This window comes from Fukomys damarensis, unplaced genomic scaffold, assembly GCF_012274545.1.
Source record: "Fukomys damarensis isolate Sample0158 unplaced genomic scaffold, DMR_v1.0_HiC HiC_scaffold_19, whole genome shotgun sequence".
Lineage (NCBI taxonomy): Eukaryota > Metazoa > Chordata > Mammalia > Rodentia > Bathyergidae > Fukomys > Fukomys damarensis.
This window is the reverse complement of record NW_022900931.1, coordinates 55,067,436-55,089,944: the sequence shown is the minus strand read 5'-3', so window position 1 is coordinate 55,089,944 and position 22,509 is coordinate 55,067,436. Positions and strand designations below refer to the sequence as shown.

Sequence of the window (22,509 nt, the reverse complement as noted above, 5' to 3'; positions counted from 1 at the left end):
TGCCCCTGCCCCTGCCCCAGCCCCAGCGCCCGTCTCGTCGCTCTGTTGCCCCCTGCAGGTGACATACCGCGTAGTCCAGGTGACTGATGGTCAGCTGGATGGCCAGGGCGACACAGCTGGTGCCGTCAGCGTCGTGTCCACAGCTGCCTTCGCGGGGGGGCAGCAGGCTGTGACCCAGGTGGGTGTGGACGGGGCAGCCCAGCGCCCCGGCCCCGCTGCTGCCTCTGTGCCCCCAGGTCCTGCCGCACCCTTCCCGCTGGTAGGTGCCCAGTATCTTGTGCGGGGGTGGAGAAGGAGCACTGCTCTGCCTTTGGGGAGCCCCAGGGGGTGGGGCAGGTGGCTGACAGGTGCTGCCTTCAGGTAATGAGGCCTGTGAGGTCAGATTCTCTGTTGTGTGTAGTGATTTATTGGGCTGTATGTTGTTATTTTAACTTTTTGGTTGTATAAAATGGGAATGGTGAGCTAGGCATGGTGGCCCTTGCCTGAAATCCTAGCCCTTGGGAGGCTGAGGCTAGTGTATAGCTAGAAGTCAGCCTGGATTTCTAGTAAGTCCAGGTTGGATAAGACCTTGTCTCAAAAACTATAAAAAAGGAAACGTGTCTCTTAGAGGAAAGCCTCTTAAAGTAAAGTGAAGAGCCCAACAAATAAATGATGGCCGAGTACCTGAGTGGCTTCAGGGCATCTGAGACCTAGGGACAGAGGGGGTCCCCCCCCATAGAGCATGTAGGACCCACCAAGCACAGCAACAAGGGGAATGAATGGATTGAGATGGCTAAGGGCAGCCTCTGTCTGTTCCCCAGGCTGTAATCCAAAATCCCTTCAGCAATGGTGGCAGCCCGGCGGCTGAGGCTGTCAGTGGCGAGGCACGGTTTGCCTACTTCCCCGCATCCACTGTGGGAGATACAACGGCTGTGTCTGTACAGACTACAGACCAGAGCTTGCAGGCTGGAGGTGAGAAGAGGAAGGGCCGGGGTGGAAAGAAGGGAGGCAGTGGGCCTGGCAGGCCGGGAAGCCTCTAGCCATTTCCAGTCCTTTCCTTGTCTTGTCATTGACCAATGCTGTCACTGCAGGCCAGTTCTATGTCATGATGACTCCTCAGGACGTGCTTCAGACAGGAACGCAGAGAACGATTGCACCCCGGACACACCCCTACTCTCCGTAGGTGCAGGAATGTCGGCCCCCTGTGATGGGAGGGTCTGCTGTTGGGGCTGAAGGAAGGCTTTTTTGGCGCAGGAGTTGGGTGGGTTGGCACACAGCAGGACAAAATGTATTTCTTTGCCTTTGCTTTCTTTGCTTAGAAAGTATGTTTCTTCTCTTTTTGTGCATGGGTTTGCCTTGCAAAGATAATTATTAAGTCTGGCTGTTTAGTAAGTGCTTGAGCGTGTAGGTCTGAGACAACGTGTGCCTCATTTTCCTTCCCCTTCTAGAAAAATTGATGGAACCAGAACACCTCGAGATGAGAGACGGAGAGCTCAGCACAATGAAGGTAAGGGCAAGGGGTAGGTGGGCCAGCCCAGGCTGCAGCCTCCCAGCCCCAGCCAGTCCTGACATCTGGAGTCAGACAGGGAAGCAGCTCTGGCTTGTTACTGCGCGGGTCTCACGTGTTTGAGACGTGCCTTTTGGATGTCAGAAAGGCTGAAATGGGGACAGAGAGTAGTGTTAGGAACAGGCATGAAGTGAAATTGGGCACGTGTGTGCCCATGCCTGCCTTGTGCCTTTGAATTAATAGTCAGCATCTAAAGCAGGCACCTTTTACATTTGCATATGAATCTTCTGCTCCTTTTGAAAAATTGGGTTGATCTGCCCACCCCTGGCCAGGCTTCCACAGGCAGCTGTTGTACCCTTGCCTCTCATTCCCATGCCACCTGCCTTCCATCTGGCAGCATTTCAGATCCTAAGGAAGGAAGCCACAGGAAGTCGTGCCTCTGGCCACCAAAGGACCAAGCAGTCTTCCCTTCCCAGCAACAGCACATCACACGCTGAAGCCTTTTGTCCTTCAGTGTGGTTCTTGTTTCCACTTCAGTTGATCACCTTGATTAGTGGACAGAGCAGCCTGCAGGAGCCAAGGGAGCACTGATACTCAAACAGCTAACATTTGACAAATATTTACTGACCCTGGGTCCGAAGCTGGGCAGTGTGGGCCCTGTGCCAGGTCTGGACCCTGACCCGGAGTGTCAGAGTCTCAGCAGACAGAGGGCCTGTGGCTGAGGAAGCCAACCCTGCACCTTTGCCCACCTATCAGAGCGTGGAGTGGAGGGACAGGTTGCTTTGTGGGTGCTGGCTTGGTTGGCAGAGGTTCCTGTGGTTGCCTTGGGAGGGGACCCAAGAAGGTCAGGAAAGGCCTTGAGTGCCAAGCTGAGGCCCTGCGTCCTGCAGTTGTTTGATGTGGGGTAGGGGTTGGAGGCCTGTGTGGGCTCTGCACTAAGGAGTTTGCTGGCTTCAGACCTCTGGCCAACATGCAAATACCTGGGCTGGCCCTCCTTGGGGCGTTTGGGTGCTTGGATGATAGGATAGATGTGGTCTCAGCTGTTACAGTGTTCACGGTGGTGGGAGAAAGAGAAGCTGCACACAGCCACAGGATGACATTAGGTGCATGATAGGGTTCTTGGAGAAAGATAAGCTGGGTGAGGAAGTGCACAGGAACTGTGCTCAGAAGGCCCCTCGAGGGGAAACATTTGAGCGAGCGCCAGAGATACCTTAGGGAACAAGCCACTCTGGGACCTGGGAAGGGTCCCAGGCAGCAGGAAGAATGTGTGCAAACATCTAGGCCCTGACTGTGTTTGAAGAACAGAGCAGAGCTCAGGAAATAAAAGGTGGCAGAGCTGAGGTGGCGGCTAGCAGAGTCTTGTGAGAAACCCTGCCAGGGTGGGAGGGGGAGCCAGAGGCTAGGAAAGCAGGAGGTAGGCACAGGTGTCTGGCCCAAGACCACAGGGTATGAAAAGGATGAGTGTGGGGAAAACAGCTCAAGACCTGGCTGTAGGCTGAGGTCAGGTTGCTTTGAGGGGGATGGGGGTGGGGTGGTTGGAGCTTGGCTACCAAGGCAGCCCCAGGTCCACCACTTTCTGGCCATGTAGCCTCAGGTTGGTTTTATTCTCTGTACCTGTCCCCTTTAAAATGGCACTGACCAAGGCTGAAGTTGAGGCGTGACAGTGCGTGGTGGCACTTGTGTTCCTCGCAGCGGGCTTCCTGGCCCATGTTCTGCCTCTGCCTAGATCTATCCACCTCCGGGCCATCCTGAGCAGTTCTCAGCCTCTTCGTGACCTCTTCCTGCCAGCTGCATCTTGCCCTCTCGCCAGTCATCTGCAGAACATTTGACTTGCTGTGTGCCCATCGTCCCTGTCCCCTTGGCTTCCTGGCCATACCTATTGAAGGTCACCTGTGATGACCTCATTGCCAAATCCACTGGCTTCCTTTCCTGTCTGAGCTCCAAGCATCTGACCCTCCCATTTTCCTCCTCTCCTGAATGTTCCCTTCTGTTTTCCGATTTTCCTACCACCTTTTCTTCTCCTTTCCTTCTTGTACCTCAGGACAAGGCCTCCTAACTTTTCCCGGGAGGCTTGTTAACTCGGCCTGCAGGGCTCTCCCCGGAGGTTCACAATGACTAGATCAGAGGGGAGGCCCAGGAATCTGGGCTTCCAGGTTCCTCAGTAGCCTCTGCACGTTAGACAGGCCAGGGACTGGCTTTGGCGGTTGGGATTCTTAAGGTGTGGTCTCTTTTTCCCTTTGTCCCAGGGGTATGGCCCATGGGGACAACTCTGGTTGATTGGTATCCCCAAAACTTCATCCCCAGTTTTAGGCATCTTTTCTTTCTTTTTTTTCCCGAAAGTCTGTCAGTCACAGCAAGGTGAGAACTGCTTCTCTGTGTCCACCACAGAACCCAGTGATGCGCAAAGCTGTTTCTATGCCACCCTTCTCTCTCGGATTCCAGGCCCCTGTGTGGAGGACAGTTCAGTCTCCGCCTCTGGCCATCCTTGATATGTCTCAGGCTCAGCTGGTCCAACCCAGAACTTGCTGTCTCCTTCCCCAAATGCTCCTGTCTCCTTTCTCTCACCATAGCAGCAAAAGGCAGCCTGTCCCAGTTACCGTGACCGGAGCGAAGGCCAGCGTGGCTTTCCACTGTGCCCTCTTCTCCCCTGTGTCCACACAACCTTGAGATTCTGTGTTGAAGTGGGTTCCATGTGAGCATCTCTCCCTTGGTTCTGCAGGAGCCCCTCCGGGAGGGTGCCCTGGGGAAGATGGGCTGAAGGGGTGAAGTGCAGTTGGTGTGACAGAGGGGAGGGGACCCTACTGAATTGGGGTTCGCAGGTCAGTCCGTTGCTGCCATGGCAGAATTTAGGCCCAGTGTTGCCAGAAATTCAGATCTTTATGTGAAATATGACTTAAAAGCCAAACTGAATTGGTTTTTCTGTGTCATTGGTTTCACTGTTATGTTACTAATTCATTCCTTCTATGGTTCTTAGATTTTGATTTGCTGAGTTTTAATCTTTGTTCCCCTTCTTTTTTCTTTTTTTGAGACAGGTCTCCCTGTGTAACCCAGCCCGGCCCTGAACTCACAGCAACCCTCCTGCCTCAGTCTCCTGAGTGCTAGGATTACAGGAGTGCGCCACTATGCCCAGCTTCCCCCTTTTCACTTCTTATGGTTTTAGATCTTTTTTTTTCTTCTTCCTAATGTGAGTCTTTGCTGCATCCCATTTATATCGGTTATATTTTCACCATGTATTTCCAAGTGATTTCTTTGACCCTGGGATTATTTAGATGTGTGTTGCTTAATTCCAAAATATTTGTGGATTTTCTGGATATCTTTTTGCTAATTGATTTTTTTGTTTTGTTTTGGTTTTTTGAGATAGGGTCTCACCATGTAGTTGAAACTGACCTGTAACTCACTATGTAGCCCAGGCTGGTCTTGAACTCACAGCGATCCTCCTGCCTCAGCCTCCCGAGTGCTGGGATTACAGGTGTGCGCCATCACACCCAGTGCTAATTGATTTTTAATTTAGTTCTTTTGTGGTGGTCAGGAACATGCTGTATGGTTTCACTTCTTTGAAACATGTGAGGCTTATCTCAAGCCTGGCTGTGGTCTGGCTTGGTGGAGGTGATGCATGTGCGTGACAAGGACATGTGCCTGCTACTGTAGGGTAGGGATTTCCTCAGGATCACAGAGGCTGAGTTGGTTGAGTATATTTGTGTTTTCTGCCCTGAAATCTTGTGTACTTATTCTATCAGTTAAGAAAAGAGTGTCGATGTCTCCAGCTCGTTTTTAGATTTGCCCATTTGTGCCCTTAGTCCTGGCAGACTTTGCTGCCGAATTGCGTGTTTAGTGTCGTTCAGTGTCACTGAAGTGCGTCTATAGAGTGGACGTGGCCCTGTTCTTCCTCCCTTTCAAATGTGCCACCGTGGTCTTCCCAAGGCACAGGCCTGACATGGTGCAGCCTGCTTAGTGCAGGCCCTGATCACGAGGAGCGAGGCCCTGGAGGAGGAGACGAGGTCGGCCCGCGGGCAGAGCAGGCCAGGCACGCAGCTCCGCTGGTACAGCCCCCACCCAGCAGTTGCAACTCCCAGCATGTTTTCGTGTCACCGGCTCTGGGACCTCGCTGCCTGTCTACCTGATGCACCTCCCTTTGGTTTGTGTGTTCATCCCACCCCCCAGGCTGCGCAGGAAACATTGTTTCCCACCCTTCTGCCTTCCTGGGCACTTCGCAGGCAGAGGGATTGGCGCTTCCCAAACCTCGACAGCGTGGGGTTGGTCCCTTCCTGCCCGTGGTGGGGCAGGGGTTAGGTCTCGTAGACGTGCGAATGTGAGGCGTGTCACCCCTCACCCTGCCGCGGCGTGGAAGGAGAAGGGCCTGTGAGTGCGGCTGCAGCTCAGTACCCAGCTCCAGGAGCTCTAGACTGCGGGGAGTGGGGGTGTTGTTGAGGGCTTGGGGATGGATGGAGCATACTGCGGGAGGGGTGTGGTGGCACCAGGCCCGGCCTGGGGACTCTCCGCTTTGTTGCTGCTTTTGGTCACAGCATTCCCGTAAGAGGTAGCCATCCCTGATGGCAGGTTTCTGTTCACGGTGACCGTAACAGGGCCCCGAGCTCCCTCCTGAGCCCAGCTGAGATGCGTCCCGTTCCCCACGTTCTCAGCATGGTGCACGGTGCTGAGAAAGGGGAGAGAAAGGGCAGGCCTCTGAGCCGTAGTCAGAGCACAGGAGGAAGAATCCCCATGGGTTAGGGTTAGGTGGTGTGGGCTGGTCCACAGCAGTGGAATGATGGGACCAAAAGAGGACGTGGGTTGCTCACGGGCCAGGAGAACTTCTACAGGGCAGGGCACGGCTGGGGAGGTGCTGAACTCAGGAGAAGCCCCCCCCCGCCGCCATGATTCCCCCAGGGTCCCTGCCCACCCCACACAAAGTGCTTCCTTATCCCTTCACAAACACCACACACCTCCTAAACCTTCCTGGCAAGGAGGAGAGGACACCCGGGCCCCTGTACCCACGGTGTAGTCCTGAGCTCAAGTGTTTCTGAAGGTTTGGGCAGCTACACCCAGGCTCTGAGACTGTGGTCTTTGGCTCAGATGTGTACTGTCCAAATATAGGTGTCCTAAGGGTGTGACATGGGCCAGGGGGAAGGTGCCTGTGACTTTGAGGGAGATTGTAGAGTTTTATGAAGTCCTGAATCTGGACTTCTGAAGTGAACTTCTAAATCACTCTGCCTTTCTTGGCCTTCAAGGTGTACGGCCAAGGTATGGTTCCTAGGAGCCAAAGCCTGTGGGGTCAGGCTTCTGAGAGCCACAGGTGCCATCTGGGGAGCTGGAATTTGCTGCCAGGGTCCTGGAGAAGGATTTAACCAGGGGCAAGGCATGATCAGGTTTGATATATGGATGCGAAAAGCAACATCAGGGGACCAGAGTTTCTGGGAAGAGGTAGAGAATCCATACAGGGGCTGTGGAATCCAGTGTTACTGGGTCCTATGTGAAGGGTCTCTACCCACTTCTTAACCTCCTGAGAGTAGGAGCCCACTTTGCCCAGAGCTACAGTTTTTCAAAAGAAGCCTCAAATGATCATTATGACATGGAATTTCCCAATTTTTAAATTACTCAGATTTTCATAAATATGCTAGGTGGGCCAGGGAAAGAAATCACAGTCCCTAGAGCTTTTTTTTCCTCTTCTTCTTCTTCTTCCTTTTTTTCTACTTTGTTTTGCTCTGCTTAGCTTGGGTTGGGTTTGCTTTGCTTTGTTTTGCTTGGCTGTAAGGGGAATTAAATCCAGTAATGAGCTATATTTTGTCCTGTTCATTCATTCAGTTTCTAGAGACAGATACTTGTTAAGTTGCTGAACTTGAACTTTCAGTCCTCCTGCCTCAGCCTCCCCAGAGTGTGGGTCGCAGGGATGTGGCACTATGCCCAGTAGTATGTAGCTTCTGAATTCTGTCCTGAAGGTGTGTGGTGTTTGAGGTTGGGGTTTTAGTTGTCCCCCTATGAAGCAGTGCAGCCAGGGCTCTCTGTCTTTGCACTTCCTAGCACTGTTGAGCTCAGGGCAGGAGGAGAAAGTGCCTTTGGGTAGCCATTATTACCGCCATTTTCCTGCAGTGGAGCGGAGGCGGAGGGACAAGATCAACAACTGGATCGTCCAACTTTCAAAAATCATTCCAGATTGTAACACAGACAATAGCAAGACAGGAGCGGTAAGTGTCACCTGCCCACTGGCGAGGAGGCCACCTGGCCTTGCATTGCTGGAAGCCTGGACCACTGACCCCCAGCACTGGTGCTGTCCTGGGTGGGCTGGTGGGCAGTGCTCCCTCTGATGCTCTCGCCCACCAGAGTAAAGGGGGCATCCTGTCGAAGGCCTGTGACTATATCCGGGAGCTGCGCCAGACCAACCAGCGCATGCAGGAGACCTTCAAGGAGGCTGAGCGGCTGCAGGTAGACAATGAGCTCCTGAGGCAACAGGTGCGTATGAGTGCCCCAGGACCCCCAGGACCCAGAGCTAGCCCCGGCTCACTTGTCCCCTGTTGCACCTACAGATCGAGGAGCTGAAGAATGAGAACGCCCTGCTTCGAGCCCAGCTGCAGCAGCACAACCTGGAGATGGTGGGCGAGAGTGCCCGGCAGTGATGCCCGCTCTGCCATGACGCCCCGCCCCCAGCCCTTAGCACAGAGAGGGACACATGCCCTCCCCCAGCTGCGTTTTTTATAGTAGATTTTTAACAAAAATGAAATGAAATAATGCATTTCTGTGGATACATTACCCACTGCCCTCCTCTACTTGGAAATGACCCCCTCCCACCTGTCTGTCCACTTCCTTTCTCCAGCCCTCCCCAGGCCCCAGCACTCCTGGTGGTCATACCAGGGGGCGAGAGGGAGGAGGACAGAGGCCTTGCCATTTCCTGCTGCCTCCTTGGTCTCTAGAGGTACTGAGACAGGGTGCTTATGGGAAGGAGGGAGCTTTTGGGGGGCCACCCTGGGGCCTGGACCTAAGCAGGAAGGTCATGCCCCACTCCACCTCTGTTTCTGGATCCCTGCTCCCCTTTGGGTGTGTGAGTGTGCGTGCGTGCGTGCGTGTGTGTGCGTTTTAATTTTCTTTATGGAAAAATGGACAAAAAGAGAGAGAGGTATTTAACTGCAATAAACTGGCCCCATGTGGCCCCCGCCTTGTCTGTCAATATCTGTCCGTCTCAGGCCTGGGGAGGGACTGGGATCAGTGCAGAGCTCCCCAAAGCCAAGACTTGAGCTGTTGTGTTGGTGGCAGTGTACCAGTCCCTGCCATCCCACACACCTGGGTCCCAGTCCATTGGTCAGATGGAGGAATTAAGGATTGAGTATCCTCTTTGAGGCCCCAAGCGTGCAGATGTAGAGTGGGGGTAGGAGGACTTAGGGTCAAGGACATGTCCCGTGCTGTTGGAAGAGAGGTTGGGGTCTCCCGTGTCACCAATTCCTGAAAATAGGCTTGGCTCCTGGCCCTGCCCTTGTGGGTTGAAGCCCTCCCCTCTGCACCAGCCAATGATGGGGACTGGCCTTGAGCCCCCCACCCCCAGGGAGGGCAGATGGCCAGGAAGCCAGGCTTGGCCCGTCAGCCTGTCGCCGCACACCGGGGCTCTGGCGCCTGTGCTGTGACCCCTGCCCCTGGCTGATGATGAAACCTGGCCTGAGTCAGTGCAGCAACATTTGCTGGGGCTGGAGGATGCTGTTGTGTCCACCAAGGGTCAGTGTGCAGCCCCTCTTCAGTGCCTCCTGAGATTGGGCCTGCCTCTGGGTCACCTTGTTGAGCTCCCTACCTACTCTGCCACCAAGTGCTATAACTGGTTTCCCTGTCTCCTTTTCCTGTGCTTTCCCCTGTGAAGCCTCTCAGAGTGTGGCATGATTAGTTGCCGTGTGCGGTGAAGAGGCAGAGAAAGCAGCCCTCCCCAGGGACCATCCATTTTCACAGTGTCCAGTGAGTCTGGGCAGTTGAGAAGCCAGGAAGGAGTGTTTGTTGACTGTATCATTCCCAGGCTCTGGCCACAGGGGTAACATAATGACCCTGGCGTGGGTCAGGCAGGAATCCAGGTTTGTGGGCCGTGTGTACCGCAGGGTGGTCCAGGTAGATGGGAATGACGGTAGTGCAGTCAGCTTTGGATCATTCCCCAGCCAGTGGTGTCCGGGGAACCAGCTCTAAAGAGCCCGTGTTTGCCTGTTTCTGTGGCATAGATACTCCCCTTGCTGCATCAAGTGGGAACTTGCATAAGAGGGTCCGTCACAGTCTGCTGTGCCCTCTATTCTGTGATCTGATGAGCACAAGTCTTGGCACCAGAGAAGTCAACTCGGGTCAGTGGCTGAGGAGGCAGCTGAGACCCCCAAATGCTGGCAGAGCCCAGGCACTATAGAGGCCAGGTAGCACTGGCTAACACAAAGGCAATTAATACGCTAGCATGTAAGAAACCAGATGCTAATGCTGATGCCACCTTCTGTGGTCATTTTCCAGCCATTACAGACACATCAACGTGAGCGTGGTCTAGGCACCTGGCTATCCAGTGTCCTTCCCAGAAGTGCACGTGCCCAGAGGCCCCAGGACAGTGGGATAGCCCTCCCTGCAGCTACACTGGCCCTGTCAACCTGCGGGCATTGATGAGTCCAGGGAGGGTGAGAGGGAGGAGCACTCTGCTCCTGCCCTCCAACCTCTGAAGCAAGAGTGGGATTTTCTGAGATCAACAGGGTGACGTCACACTGGGGAAAAGTGTTCCCATGTAGCTGGCCAGAGGGATGTGTGGCCCTGTCTGCTCCACCCCCTAGACACACCTCGCTGGCACAGGGTGACACAACTCTGTCCCCGACACTGTTCCCGCTTATCTCTCCCGCCTTTGCGGCGCCACTACCTTCTTGGAAATGACTTAGGGCAGAGGGGTGGGGGCTCAGACCACCGCCTCCTCCAGTGGGCCTCATAAAAAGGATGGAAATTGAGCCCCAGACACCAGAGCAAGTCCTAGACCCAGCGGAGGGTTGGCTAGACAGACGGCGCGATGGCGTTGAACACTCAGATCCAGGCTGCCTGCCTGCTGGCCCTCCTCCTTGCCAGCCTGACCAGTGGCTCCATTGTCCAGCCACAGGTAAGAGTATTGTGGGGCTGGGTCCCCGCAGGGCAGCTGGGTCGGACAGCCAGATCTTGGTGGTGGTGGGGATGCTGCTGAGCTGAGGCCAGCTCTGGGGCACCTGAACCTGCTGGAAAAACAGGGATGGGGTAGAGTAGCAGGGATCCCTCATTGCACTGTATCGCTGAATGCTACTCTGTGATTCTTCCTGCAGATGGGATGCAGTGGGGCACACTGGTAGGAGAGAGACAAGATTTTTGCTCTTACAGAGCTTACATCCTGGTCAGGGCATTAGTTTGTGAACAATTCAAACAAATGAATAACTGTGTTTAGTAAGTGCTGCTCATGAATAGCATAAGATAGTGTGGAGTGACCCAGGGCGACCAGACTGGACAAGGGGCTGGCAGTCAAGACTTGAGAAAAATAATACTGTGCCTCTGCCTTGGAGAGTAACAGGTGGGGAGCAAACAAGCAGCGAGGTGGGGCAAGCAGGGGTACTGGGAAATCAGAGAGCTGGCTGGACAAGAATGGTGCCGGGAGATGAGGTCAAGGGTATGCAGAATTCAACCGTGTAGACACCAATTTATCCTCGAGGTGCCAGGGACATCCTATCGGTTTTTAAAGTGGGGAAAGCCAAGATCCAACTGGTAACATTAGAAGTCACTCTGCTACACGACGGCAGTATTCTACGGAGCAAGATGTGGGCAGATGCTCCAAGAGGCCGATGCTGGTATCCAGACAGGGGAGGGTGATATCCCAAAGGAGAGTAGCGGCTGTCGGGGGAGAAGGTGGACAGATCTGCGATGTTTTTAGGGAGGAGAGTGCCGAAGGGATTATGAGAAGAGCAAAAAGGCAAGGTCCCTCCTCGGAGTCCAGCGGGCCATGAGGTCTCAGACACTGGGACAGGAGCAGGTGGGCGGGGGCAGCCTGAGAGCTCTGCCGTCCTCAGTACCCCTTCTCTTTCAGACAGGACAGCTTGCAGACCTCCAGCCCCACAGTACAACCGAAGCCAAGGCCAGCTTCACGGTAAGAGTGATGGAGACTTGCCCTGGTCCCCACACCCTGGTCCCCACCCCAGACCCGAGCACGGACTCTCCCTTCCTCTTCACAGCCCACACTGCAGAGGCTAAGGAGGCGGGACACCCACTTTCCCATCTGCGTTTTCTGCTGTGGCTGCTGTAAGAACACAAGGTGTGGGATATGCTGCAAGACATAGAGCCTCCTTCCCTAACCCTGTTGCCCTCCTTTATTTATTCCCGTCCCCTTCCAATATCCATCTTGGAATAAAATGGCCGGTTCTTTTATTTTTCAAACTGGAGTGTCTGTTGTCCTTTCTCCCTGCCAGGGACCTATGCCAGGACCTTATTCTGGCCCCTGTTTTGCAAGGGCTGGAGCTCAGTGGGATGTACTGCACTGGTGTGTACTGCGCCTTTACAAGAAACCTGGTGAAACAAATTTGTTTTCTGTTCTTTCCCCAGTTCAAAAGATCTGGAATTTATGTTGTAACAGCAGGAGATGAAAGTTAAACAAATTTGCCTCTCCTTGGTGTCTTCCTAAGACAGGGGTCACACATTAATGCCTAATGAAGGCTCTGAATAAGATCCAGGGACTCGATTCCTTCCAGGGCTCCACAAGGAGGAAACTTCTAAAACATCATTTGCTGTTTTCACTCTACTGAGCACACAGTAGAGTTTTTCTAATAGTGACATCATTGCTCTGCTGAGTTGTGTGCTGTGTATCCTGTGCTTTAAAATCCTCCCCTCTTCTTTCTCCGTGGTACTCAGAATCAAACCTAGAGCCCTGCTCATGCTAGGCAAGCGCTCTACCACTGAGCTACATCCCAGCTCTTCAAGTTTCAATACATTAAGCAACTGTAGATATAACATACAACATCTTAAAACAAAAGCTCTTTGAGATCCTTAATGATTTTTCAGAGAGTAAAGGAGTCCTGAGACCAAAAAGTTTGAAAATTAGTGCCCATCAGGGACCAGAAAAGTACAGTGAGTGAAGAGAGTTAGTTTGATTCATAAGAGCTTTTTGTACCCTCAGCCAGCTGTGATGGCGCCCACCTTTAATCCCAGCACTCTGAGGCTGAGGCAGGGACCTCCCATGTTCAAACCCAGCCTGGGCAGCACAGCAACTTAGCAAGCAAGACTCTGGCTCAAAATGAAAAAGCAAAAAATAGGCTGGGGGTGTAGCTCAGTGGGAAGGCCCTGGGTTCAATCCCCAGTGTGGGAATGGGCTGGGTGGGGCGGGGTGTATTCTCTCAACAAGGACAGTTTGTACAGGAAGTGCAGGAGTACTCTTCAGCTCCACAGGAATGAGTTTCCTTCCCATTCTGCTTGAAACTTGTGCCATTCTCATTCTGACTGCCCTACTTTAGACACAGAGACAGACGTGGTACAAAATTTTCACTATCTTCCTAGCTCATAGGTTTACAACAGTTCCTACATGATGATAAAGAACACTGGTGATTTAGCCTCAATATTCAGTACTAACCAAACAATATTAAGGAGAGTATTGAGGGAGGAGGCCTGGGCCCCAGGAAGAGGCGCTCCTAGCCATGGCTGCCGTGCCTGGGACTGAGAACTTCTGCTTTTGTTAAGATAAGATGGAATCCTTATTTTATATGAAATGTCCTGACTTGTTTGTTTTAAGACAAGGTCTTGCTCTGTAGTTCAGGCTGTCCCTGAATTCACTATGTAACCCAGGCAGGCCTCAAACTCCAGGTAATCCTCCTGCCTCAGCTTCCCAAGTGTGGAGATTACAGAGGTGCACCACCACACCCTACCTGAATTGTCCTGATTTTTAAAATATTGGCAATTGATTAAAAGAACTTATGTCTTGTTTGTTTTTGCCATATTGGGGATTGAACTCAAGACCTTCGCACTGAGCTCCAAACCCAACCCTTTTTAGTTTTTACCTTGAGACAGGATTTCACAAAGTTGCCCGGCCCTCCCAAAATGGTGGGACCACCAAATTTAGCTAAGGACTTGTTTTTTACAATTAGTTTTCTGCAAGCCAATCTAAACCCGACTGGGAGCTAGATCAGCTCTGTATACCACCAGCTTCTGCCTACCACCTTAGCAACCACCGAAAGGCTGGTGATCTGGAAGGAGGTGAAGGGATGGAGGAGGACACCCAAGAGCCTAAGGTCGTCATACCTCTTTCATGTAGCCTTGTAAGACCAGCTTCACTGACTTCTCACAGTAGGCTTTAGTTTAGCTCACTTAACCAAACAAACCCAGGCCTAACAGGACACTAAAATGGAAGGCCCTGCCCTCCACGCCCATCCAGCTGACCCAGAATAAAGAGCACTCTGGGTACACTGGAGAGAAGCACCCCTCCAGGGTAGTGGTATTCCACCCACCCTGATCATAATGCTACAATACCCACCCCATCCCCCATGTTTTCCAGAAAACATGCGGAAATCATGGTGAACTGTGCCCCTTACCCCTCCCTTCAAAAGTTCCTTTCACCTCCCCCATATATCAAGGCTCTGATCTATGGTACCCCAAAACCAAAGTGGGAGTGCCAAATAATGTCCCCCGGCTTCCTGAGCAGCCCAAGACCCCATGTAGGCCAGCAAGCCTTTGCCTTTGGGAACTTGGAAAACTTTGGCCATCATATTGTCCAGGTTCCTGGTTTGCTCAACTCAGTAAAAGGTCCTTCCTGTTTGACTGTGGGGTGGCTAATGGTGTGTAGCTATAAGGACCCAGATAAGGACGTGCAGATAAGGATGGGTTCCCTGGATGTGGACGGAAGATGTAAAGCAGAGCTAGTCAAGCCGGAGTGTGCAGCAGAGGGTGTCTCCAGGAGCGCCTGTTAAAATACAGACTGCTGGGCCCCTCGCCCTGGGGATCTTCACTCAGCAGGTATGGACTGGAGCCTAGAACTTGCATTTCTAACATCTTCGGTAAGTGCTACTGCTGCTGGTCAGGGCCATACCCTGAGGACCCTTGGTGTGGAGCTGCCAGGCCTGCTGGGAAACAGGAGACATCTCTGGGTTGTGAGGCAGAGAGGGACTAACATGGTGGGGTGAGAGTAGGACAGAGGGCTGGGCAAGGAAAGAAGCCCCTGGATGCAGTGAACTATCACCCCTGTAGTGTGGTGTATTTCAGCAGCATCATGAGACCATCATAAAAACCACGAACTCCTGAGATCCATCCATGCTAACAAATAAATAAATTAAAAAAATAAAAACTACAAATGCAGGATGTTTGCATGAAATGAGAAATTTTCGCCAAGAAAAACAATCTAAACAAGACTTCTAACTTCACTTGCTCTTAGCCAACTTAAGATCACTCATTTTAGAGGTCACGCCGCTGGGTGATACCCTGTTAGCTTCCCACTGGCTTTGCTGTGTGGGTTATGCTAACGGTGCCTGGGCTGCCTCCCCCAGACCTGACGGCTGCTCTTGCTGAAACACTGACCCTCCTCACCGGCCTGCAGATGTCTGAAGGGTGACTAATGTGGGATCAGCGCTTGGCATCTCTGTCTTCATACTGTGTCTGTCCCCTCTGCTGCCTTAATCCTTGGGTCAGATTGTACTCAGATTGACACAGAGACCTGCTGGTCATCTAAGAAATGAATGCTTTCTTACTTAAGGAATGAATGAATGAAAATCCCAAGGCTATGATTCAGGGATGGAGCTGGTCTGTGCTTCTTCCGGGCCCGCCTCAGGCGCTCTCAGCAGCTCAAGCCCTGGAGTCCTTCAGCCCCATCAGGAGGCCAGGAAGCAAATACAGGATGCTGATGCCAGCACTTCCTGAGCCGGCGCCTCCTGCAGGATGATGGTGCCAGGGACTGAAATGCCACGGTTGATGGTGACCACCTGGTAGTCCACATCCATCCAAGAAGAAACATTTTTTGGGGAACTGCATCCCTGGCCAGTGGGAATTACAAGACTTTAGGTCTCCCCAGCAAAATCGATAGAAACCCATTTCTCTCTTTGCTCCGGGAGCAGCAGCCTGGTCACTGTCTGGACCAGTTGTTTATGCCCTTCGGCCAAAGCCCCAGGGCAGCTGAAGCCCCTTCTTCTCCCCTCCCAATAAGCTTTGCTTGGGCAGGACAGTGTGTGTTATAATATTTAGTCTGGTCCTGTCCTTTCCCCATGGTTACCACTTATAATGGTGTCACAAGATTCTGTTATCCAGTATCAGCCTGAACCAAGCCTCAGCCCCTACTCAAGAGAGTACTGAGTTTTTTTTGTTTTGTTTGGTTTGGTACTGAGGATCAAACTCGGGACCTTGCACTTGTGAGGCAGGTGACAGAACCACTGATCTAAATCCCTAGCCCGAGTATTGAGTTTTGAGAATGACACTCAGAGCTTCATTCTGCCTCTCAATAAATAAAACAAAACATCAGAACATTTCACACACAAAAAATGCTTGCTGTTATCGGCTGATTATTCACATGCTGAAGTCCTGACCTCCATTACCTTAGAATATGGCCAGTGTCCTCAAGGTAAATAGGACCGTTATGCTGGGTCTTAGTCCAATTTGACTGGTATCTGAGGAAAGGGGGAATCTGGACAGAGACACACAAAGATGGAAGGCACGGGAATGTGAGGACAGCTATCTGTAAGCCTGGCACAGATCCCTTCCTAGTCCTCAAAAGGAGATGATGCTGCCAGCACCTTGATTTGGGAATTCAATTCTCCAAAGCTGTAAGACAATACATTCTGGTTTTTGTTTATTTGTTTTGCTTGTTTTTTTTTTTTTTTTTTTTTTTTTTTTTTTTTTTTTTTTTTTTTTTTTGAGACAGGATCTCACTTTTTAATTCAGGCTGGCCTTGAACTCTCAGCGATCCTCCTGTCTCGGCCTCCCGAGTACTAGGATTACAGGCGTATCCCACCACACCTGGCTTCATGCTGGTTTTTAAACCACAGGATTTGTGGTACTTTGTTACAGCAGCCCTAGCGAACTAGTACACCTGCTTTCTCTCAAGTGCTTGGCTGACCTGGCAGTACTGGCCCCTGGGTCTACCTGGTGACCGCACTCTTTGGACAAGACACCTGCTCCGTCATTTCGCATTCCCCACCTCCCTTCCTCACGTGCTCTCACCCCAGCCTGGCTCATTCCTGCAGGCTGGAGCCCAGGCTGTCTCCGTGGGACACAGGCCTGTGCATCCGTTCCCCAAGGAGTGACCTGCAGTCATGCTAGGCGAGGACAGGCAGTCTCAGCGGCACAGGCAAACCACCCAGCCAGGTTTGTGCGGATACAAGGCCGTGACGTAGACTACCCTGGATCTCTGTGTCCTGTCCAAAGCCCAGGCACTGGGCCTTTCTCTTCTCCAGGGTCTGGGTGTTCAAGCCGCACCCCACTTTCAATGGGCCATTGTCCCAGACTGGGAAAGGCACGGGCAGAGTCTGACATCATGAAGCCCAAGGTGGGGGTGGGACTCCCCCACCCCTTCAGCCTTCTGCTCCCTGGTCCGAGGGATTTCCCCACCCCTCAGCCGGGTCCTCCCTTGGGAGAAGGGACCCTCCCTGCCCCACCTCCCCTTTGCTCTGGCCTGCCGAACTTCTCAAGTCTAAGCACTGCTGCTCATGGTCACACCACCTCCAGCACCCCTGCCCACCTCGCAAAGTTCACACCGAGGGAAAGGGCACCATATCTACACCCAGAGCATCCTCACCCACTCAGAGAGCCAGACAGCCTCCTGTGTATCAAGCACTGCTCTAGGGACCCAAGGGTGCATAGACAGACAGACGGAGTTTGGCCAAAGCCCTGCCCTCTGAGGACTCGTATCGAGATAGGAAGTGGAACAGGCTGAACTCCCTGGAAGGAAAGGACATCACTTAAATCAAGGGGCAAGTAAGGAAGACCCACTGAGGAGGTGACCTCCAAGAATGAGCTCAAGGAGGCTGTGACTAGGGGCGGCGTGGGCCATGAGGTGGGTCAGAGACAGCTTCCCAGGAAGGAGGAGCAACAGGTGCCACCACTGGGTATTCAAGGAATACATTCGGCCACCCACACCGTGTTTATTAACAAGCAGGGACAGACACGGAATAACACAGATGAAGCCCTGGTCCCCATGGAGGTTGTGTTTTCATGAGAAGAGGCAGATAACACATCAGGTCAAGAGGAAAAGGGGGTGGGCTGGGGTGGGGGTGACCCGAGACATGTTGGATGGAGGTGACACGGAGGCCGAGGAGGGAATCAGCTGTTCCCTCCTCCTGACCAAACTGCCCTTGGCTTGCTTCTCAGGACTGGGGTCTCATGTCATGTTGCCACCAGTTCCCTGAGGACAGTATCTTCTGTCCCTCAGTTTGGGACTTCCAGAGAGGTGAGCCATCACTGCCTCCAGGGGCCCAGAGTTGGGGTTTACAGGGGTGCAGGAGGGGGAAGGAGTGATGCAGCCCCCATCCTCTTCAGGAAGGAGCTAACAGAACCCAGGCATCAGGCTGCCCAGTCCAAGCCCCGTGGGGACAAGGGCCCCTTTGTGCCCCCTTCCCCCGGGGGTAGGGAGGAGCTGGGCCCTGGAGGCAGGCGGCCCCTGGCACCCAGGAGAAGGGGAGGGCTGGAAGTGGGGGCCTAGACCCTGGGAGGCCAGGGGACTGTGAGCTGGGCTGCCGGAGCAGAGGCTGCAGAAGCCAGAGCATCCGAGTGAGTACAGAGGTGGAGAGGACCGTGCACCGGGAGGGCAGAGCACCCTGGAGGGGCGACAGGACAGGCCGAGTGGTGCTCAGAGCGTGCGCAAGGGGTGAGGGTCTCTGCAAATAGCACTAATTTAGGATGTGTCCCAGAACTTCTTGGGACTGCTGTAAAATGGGCAAGGACCCCAGTGGAAACAGTGCTGGGGCTTTGGGAAGAAACTACAGGAAGAAAAAACAAGGGCCCCCCACCTTGGCACACCTCTGGCCCACCTCATGGTTAGAGGTTCTACAGCAGCAGCTTTCCTGGGGCCCCTAAGTTTGGAACAGATGAAGCAGCAGTGGTCTAGGGCCAGCAAAGAACAGGATGCTCAGGTGATCAGACCCCTGCATGTTGCAATCTGGGAGGTGGTGAGGGCAGTGGGTTGTGAACAGGCAAATTCTGGCACCTGAGTGCACAACAGTTGTGTGTGTTTGTTTGTGTGTGTGTGTTTGTGTGTGTACATTTCCCTTGCAATCTCACCTTTACTAGTGTTTCTCAACTTTTCTCATTACACTCCAGTAAAGGAACTTTGTAGATGAGTTTTTCTTACTCTCCCTGCTTGCCAGCTCAGCCCTGCAGACTGTCTATACTGTGGCCTGTTAGAGAGCTGCAGACCAAGGTCATAGCCAAGATTGTTTGGGTCCCCACCTTAAGCCTCTGTCCAACCCAGTAAGAGTGCATGGTCTACATGCTCGTTTCCCATGTCTGCCCAGGCTGTGTGGCTGGTCCTCACCTGTGCTTGTCTCCTGTGCTTTGCTGTTGCAGGCACAAGGGCCACATCTGTCAGTGTCTGCTGGCTTGTGCCTGGCTCTATAGTTACACCTCAGTGCGTGTGTGCGGGTCCCTGTGTCTTGTGAGCACGGTTCACAGGCAGCACCTGCATGCCACGCCTAGTTCTGCCCAGGCTGTGGTACACAGGAGACCGAGCAAGTGGCAAGCACAGCTCTGCAGACAGAGGCTCGGTGCTCGTAGTGTCCTCAGTGTCTCTGTTGTGTGAGCTGCTCTTGGCTGTCACATTTCATACCAGTGTGTGCATGCGTGTGTGCCTGTGTCTGTGTCCGTGGGAAGAGGGCAGCAAAGGCTGGGAAATTTGGCCACTTGGAAATCCTGGCTCCAACCCCGAGGCAACCCATGGAGCTGTCAGAGACCAGGGACTCACTAACCCCGAGACCTCCCTGGCTGCACTCAGAGCCTGGTTAGAAGCTCCGACTCCTCTCACAACCCACCTACCCCAGGAGCCCCCAGGACGAGGCACCCTCGCCTCGAGGGAACAGGGTTCTTTTGTACTGGGTACTAGCCTCTGCTGCGGAATGGGACACCAGGGGCCGGCTGCGGGGTAGGAGAGGGCGGCAGGAATTCACGCGGCATGTTGGGAATGCTGATGCTGTGAAACCCGGTCATTGATGAGGTTGGGTCCCTGGCTGCCACCCCCGGGCCTCAGCCGTGGGACATCTGCTCCTTCACCCCACTCACCACGCCCCTTGCCCTTCCACCTGACGCCATTGCTCCCAACCCCTCCTGGTAGCTCCCCCACATCCCAACTGGGTGTGCCGTAGCGGAGTTTCTTGGCTGTGTGGGAGGGTCCCAGGCACTGAGGGCAGCAGAGGCCACATGCGCAGCCTTAGCACAAATCATCACCCACAGGAGCAAACTGAAAGGAAGGACACTTAGGACTCAGGCCTCCATGTCCTGTCTGACTTGTTCCAGGTTGGCTAACGGCCCCAGGTGACACCGCAAGATATTCCCAACTCAGGGAGACCAAGGTAAGGGTCAGGGTACCAACTTCCCCTTCTTTCTGGCTTCCCTTGCTTCCCGTTTCCTGCTGCTGGCTAGCCTGGGCTCTGTCCTTGGCTCCTGGAGATCCCCACTGATGCATCGCTGGTGATTATTATCAGCTTGGCGGCTAAGCCTGCAGAGCAGCTGTGTGTCCTTGAGCAATTTACTTGCTCTCTCTGGACCTCAGCTATAAAATGAGAACAATGATTGCACCTACCTCAAAGAAATCAGAGGACCTGATATTAGCAGCCCAAGGCGCCGAGCCTGGCATATGGCCAGTGTCACAAACATATTTGTGATCGTGAGAGCAGCAGCAGCTAAGCTCCACAAGGGTCTCTCCCTAAGCCTTTCAGGAAGCTCCGCCTTTCACTTCCCTGGCCTCTAACCTGCTCCTCTTTCTGTCCAGCTCCAGCTTGCTTACTTGCTATACAAAATGATATTCCTCACGGCACTGCCTATGTTCTGGATTATGATTTCAGGTAATGACCGTGGCGAGGGTTACTGGGATTCTAAGCCTTGGTCCCAGGGCCCCTAGGCCAGTGGCAGGTGATGGGAGTTGGAGGGGGATAATCAGCTGGGGCAGCTCTCTCAGCCTTGGTGATCCTGATTGCCTGCAGCCTCCAGAGGAGGTCACTGGGGGGCCTGGATGCCCTCATCCATCTCGGCCTTTGAGGGCACGTGCGTCTCCATCCCCTGCCGCTTTGACTTCCCTGATGAGCTCCGGCCAGCTGTGGTGCACGGAGTGTGGTACTTCAACAGCCCCTACCCCAAGAACTACCCGCCGGTGGTCTTCAAGTCTCGCACTCAAGTTGTCCACGAGAGCTTCCAGGGCCGCAGCCGCCTGCTGGGGGACCTGGGCTTGCGCAACTGCACCCTCCTGCTTAGCACCCTCAGCCCCGAACTGGGCGGCAAGTATTACTTCCGCGGGGACCTGGGAGGCTACAATCAGTACACCTTCTCAGAGCACAGCGTCCTGGACATCATCAGTGAGTCTCCCAGAGGCTTCACGGGGTGTGTGTGTGTGTGTGTGTGTGTGTGTGTGGAGACACTGGGGTGGGCCAGGGTGTGGCAGTCTATGCTCTGCACCTATCCCAGTAAGTCCAGATGAAAGGCACAGGAGGGTTGACGTGGCTAAGGGTGCAAAGTCAGTGCCCCCATAGACCTCAGAGAAGATAGAATTGAGTAGAGAAGGGCCCCAAATGGTCTTGCTGCCCTCGGAGGAAAATGACTGCTTTTTCTCTTCTGGAAACATCTGGCACTAAAGCAGTGGTGCCCAGGGCCGAGGGCAAGGCCTCTGGATCCCTGCATTAGCTACATGACCTTGAGCAAGTTATTTAACTTCCGGGTGGGCCTTGACTGAGGCCTCTGTCAAATGAAGATAAGAATAGCACTTAGAGCCAATGAATGCATGATTGCTCTAGGCTGTGCACCCAGCTCTGGCTGGTGGAGTGCTGGGCCATTAGTGTCAGGCATTCAGAATTTTGAAGGAACCCCAAGTTTTTTTCAGTGTTGTCTCCTAATTCTTAAATATTGGCTGTGGATTTAAGTTAAAAAAAAAATCCTGGGCCAGGAAATGGCTCAGTGGTTTAGAGCACTTGCCTAGCATGTGCAAGGCCCATGAACTGCATTGCTGGTGATCCAAACAGAGCACACTGCCTGACTGCAGGTATTCCTACTGCCTCATTTCCAGTGGCCCTGCTGATTGCAGCTCTCAGATTCAGGTGCTTCAAAGAGGAACCAGATTATAGTCCAGGTGTAGAAAGAAACTACACAACACAACATACACACATCACACAATACATATACTACCTACAATGTACCACACATATACATAAACTACACACACACACACACACACAATTAAAGCAAGTGCTGGAGAGAAATTTCTAAGGGAATATAACACAGTGTCCGCAGCTCAGAGGGTGGAGCCAGGGCCCACATGGTTCCAAGCCCACATGGCCTTAGTTTCCTCATTTGCAAAATGAGCATCATACTCACACCCACTCTTCAGCAATGTTAGAAGGGCCGGCAGGTCAAGCCCACAAGCACTCACTGGACCACTAGGTTATTGCTCACTGATCGCTTGTGCTAGGGCTTCTGGATGAAGAATGATCAAGAGAAGACAATGCTGTGGGGAACTGAGCGTCCAGGCACACGGGAGGGGACAAGGTACCGGGGACGGAGTTGGACAAGGTGGAGGTGACTGGCTGCCCAGTGCTGTCTCAACTCTTCTTTTTCCTCCCTCACAAAGACACCCCCAACATCGTGGTGCCCCCGGAAGTGGTGGCAGGGAAGGAAGTGGAGGTCAGCTGCATGGTGCCAGACAACTGCCCAGAACTGCGGCCTGAGCTGACCTGGCTGGGCCACGAGGGGCTGGGGGAGCCCAGTGTGCTGGGTCGGCTGCGCGAGGACGAGGGCACCTGGGTGCAGGTGTCGCTGCTGCACTTTGTGCCCACTAGGGAGGTCAATGGCCACCGACTGGGCTGTCAGGCCGCCTTCCCCAACACCACCCTGCAGTTTGAGGGCTACGCCAGCCTGGACGTCAAGTG

General features: G+C 53.4%; 3 protein-coding genes across 6 annotated transcripts in view; all 3 read left to right on the top strand.

The window, feature by feature from the left end:
• Positions 1-4: 4 nt before the first annotated feature.
• On the top strand, positions 5-8,642 carry Usf2 (upstream transcription factor 2, c-fos interacting; the record flags this gene model as incomplete). The annotated part of the gene is made up of 7 exons (XM_010626359.1): positions 5-259; positions 801-951; positions 1,071-1,158; positions 1,428-1,486; positions 7,571-7,665; positions 7,802-7,930; positions 8,005-8,642. Coding segments are annotated over 7 exons (867 nt in total), but the record flags the coding sequence as incomplete, so codon positions are not given.
• Positions 8,643-10,402: 1,760 nt separating this feature from the next.
• Positions 10,403-11,857, top strand: Hamp (hepcidin antimicrobial peptide). Its single transcript, XM_010626336.3, has 3 exons — positions 10,403-10,562; positions 11,511-11,570; positions 11,656-11,857. The coding sequence occupies exons 1-3, from the start codon at positions 10,476-10,478 to the stop codon at positions 11,758-11,760; spliced, it is 252 nt and encodes an 83-aa protein (XP_010624638.1). The 5' UTR covers positions 10,403-10,475; the 3' UTR covers positions 11,761-11,857.
• A 6,207-nt stretch (positions 11,858-18,064) lies between these two features.
• LOC104863740 (myelin-associated glycoprotein) overlaps positions 18,065-22,509 on the top strand; it is a 35,933-nt gene continuing 31,488 nt past the window's right edge. For 2 of the 4 annotated variants that reach the window (XM_010626340.2, XM_010626341.2), the window contains exons 1-5: positions 18,065-18,154; positions 19,892-19,947; positions 20,367-20,439; positions 20,578-20,946; positions 22,212-22,508. In XM_010626340.2, coding sequence (XP_010624642.1) covers positions 20,394-20,439; positions 20,578-20,946; positions 22,212-22,508 — 712 coding nt within the window. In that variant the 5' untranslated portion in view covers positions 18,065-18,154; positions 19,892-19,947; positions 20,367-20,393. The other 2 variants (XM_019207777.2, XM_033765727.1) reach the window with 1 other exon arrangement.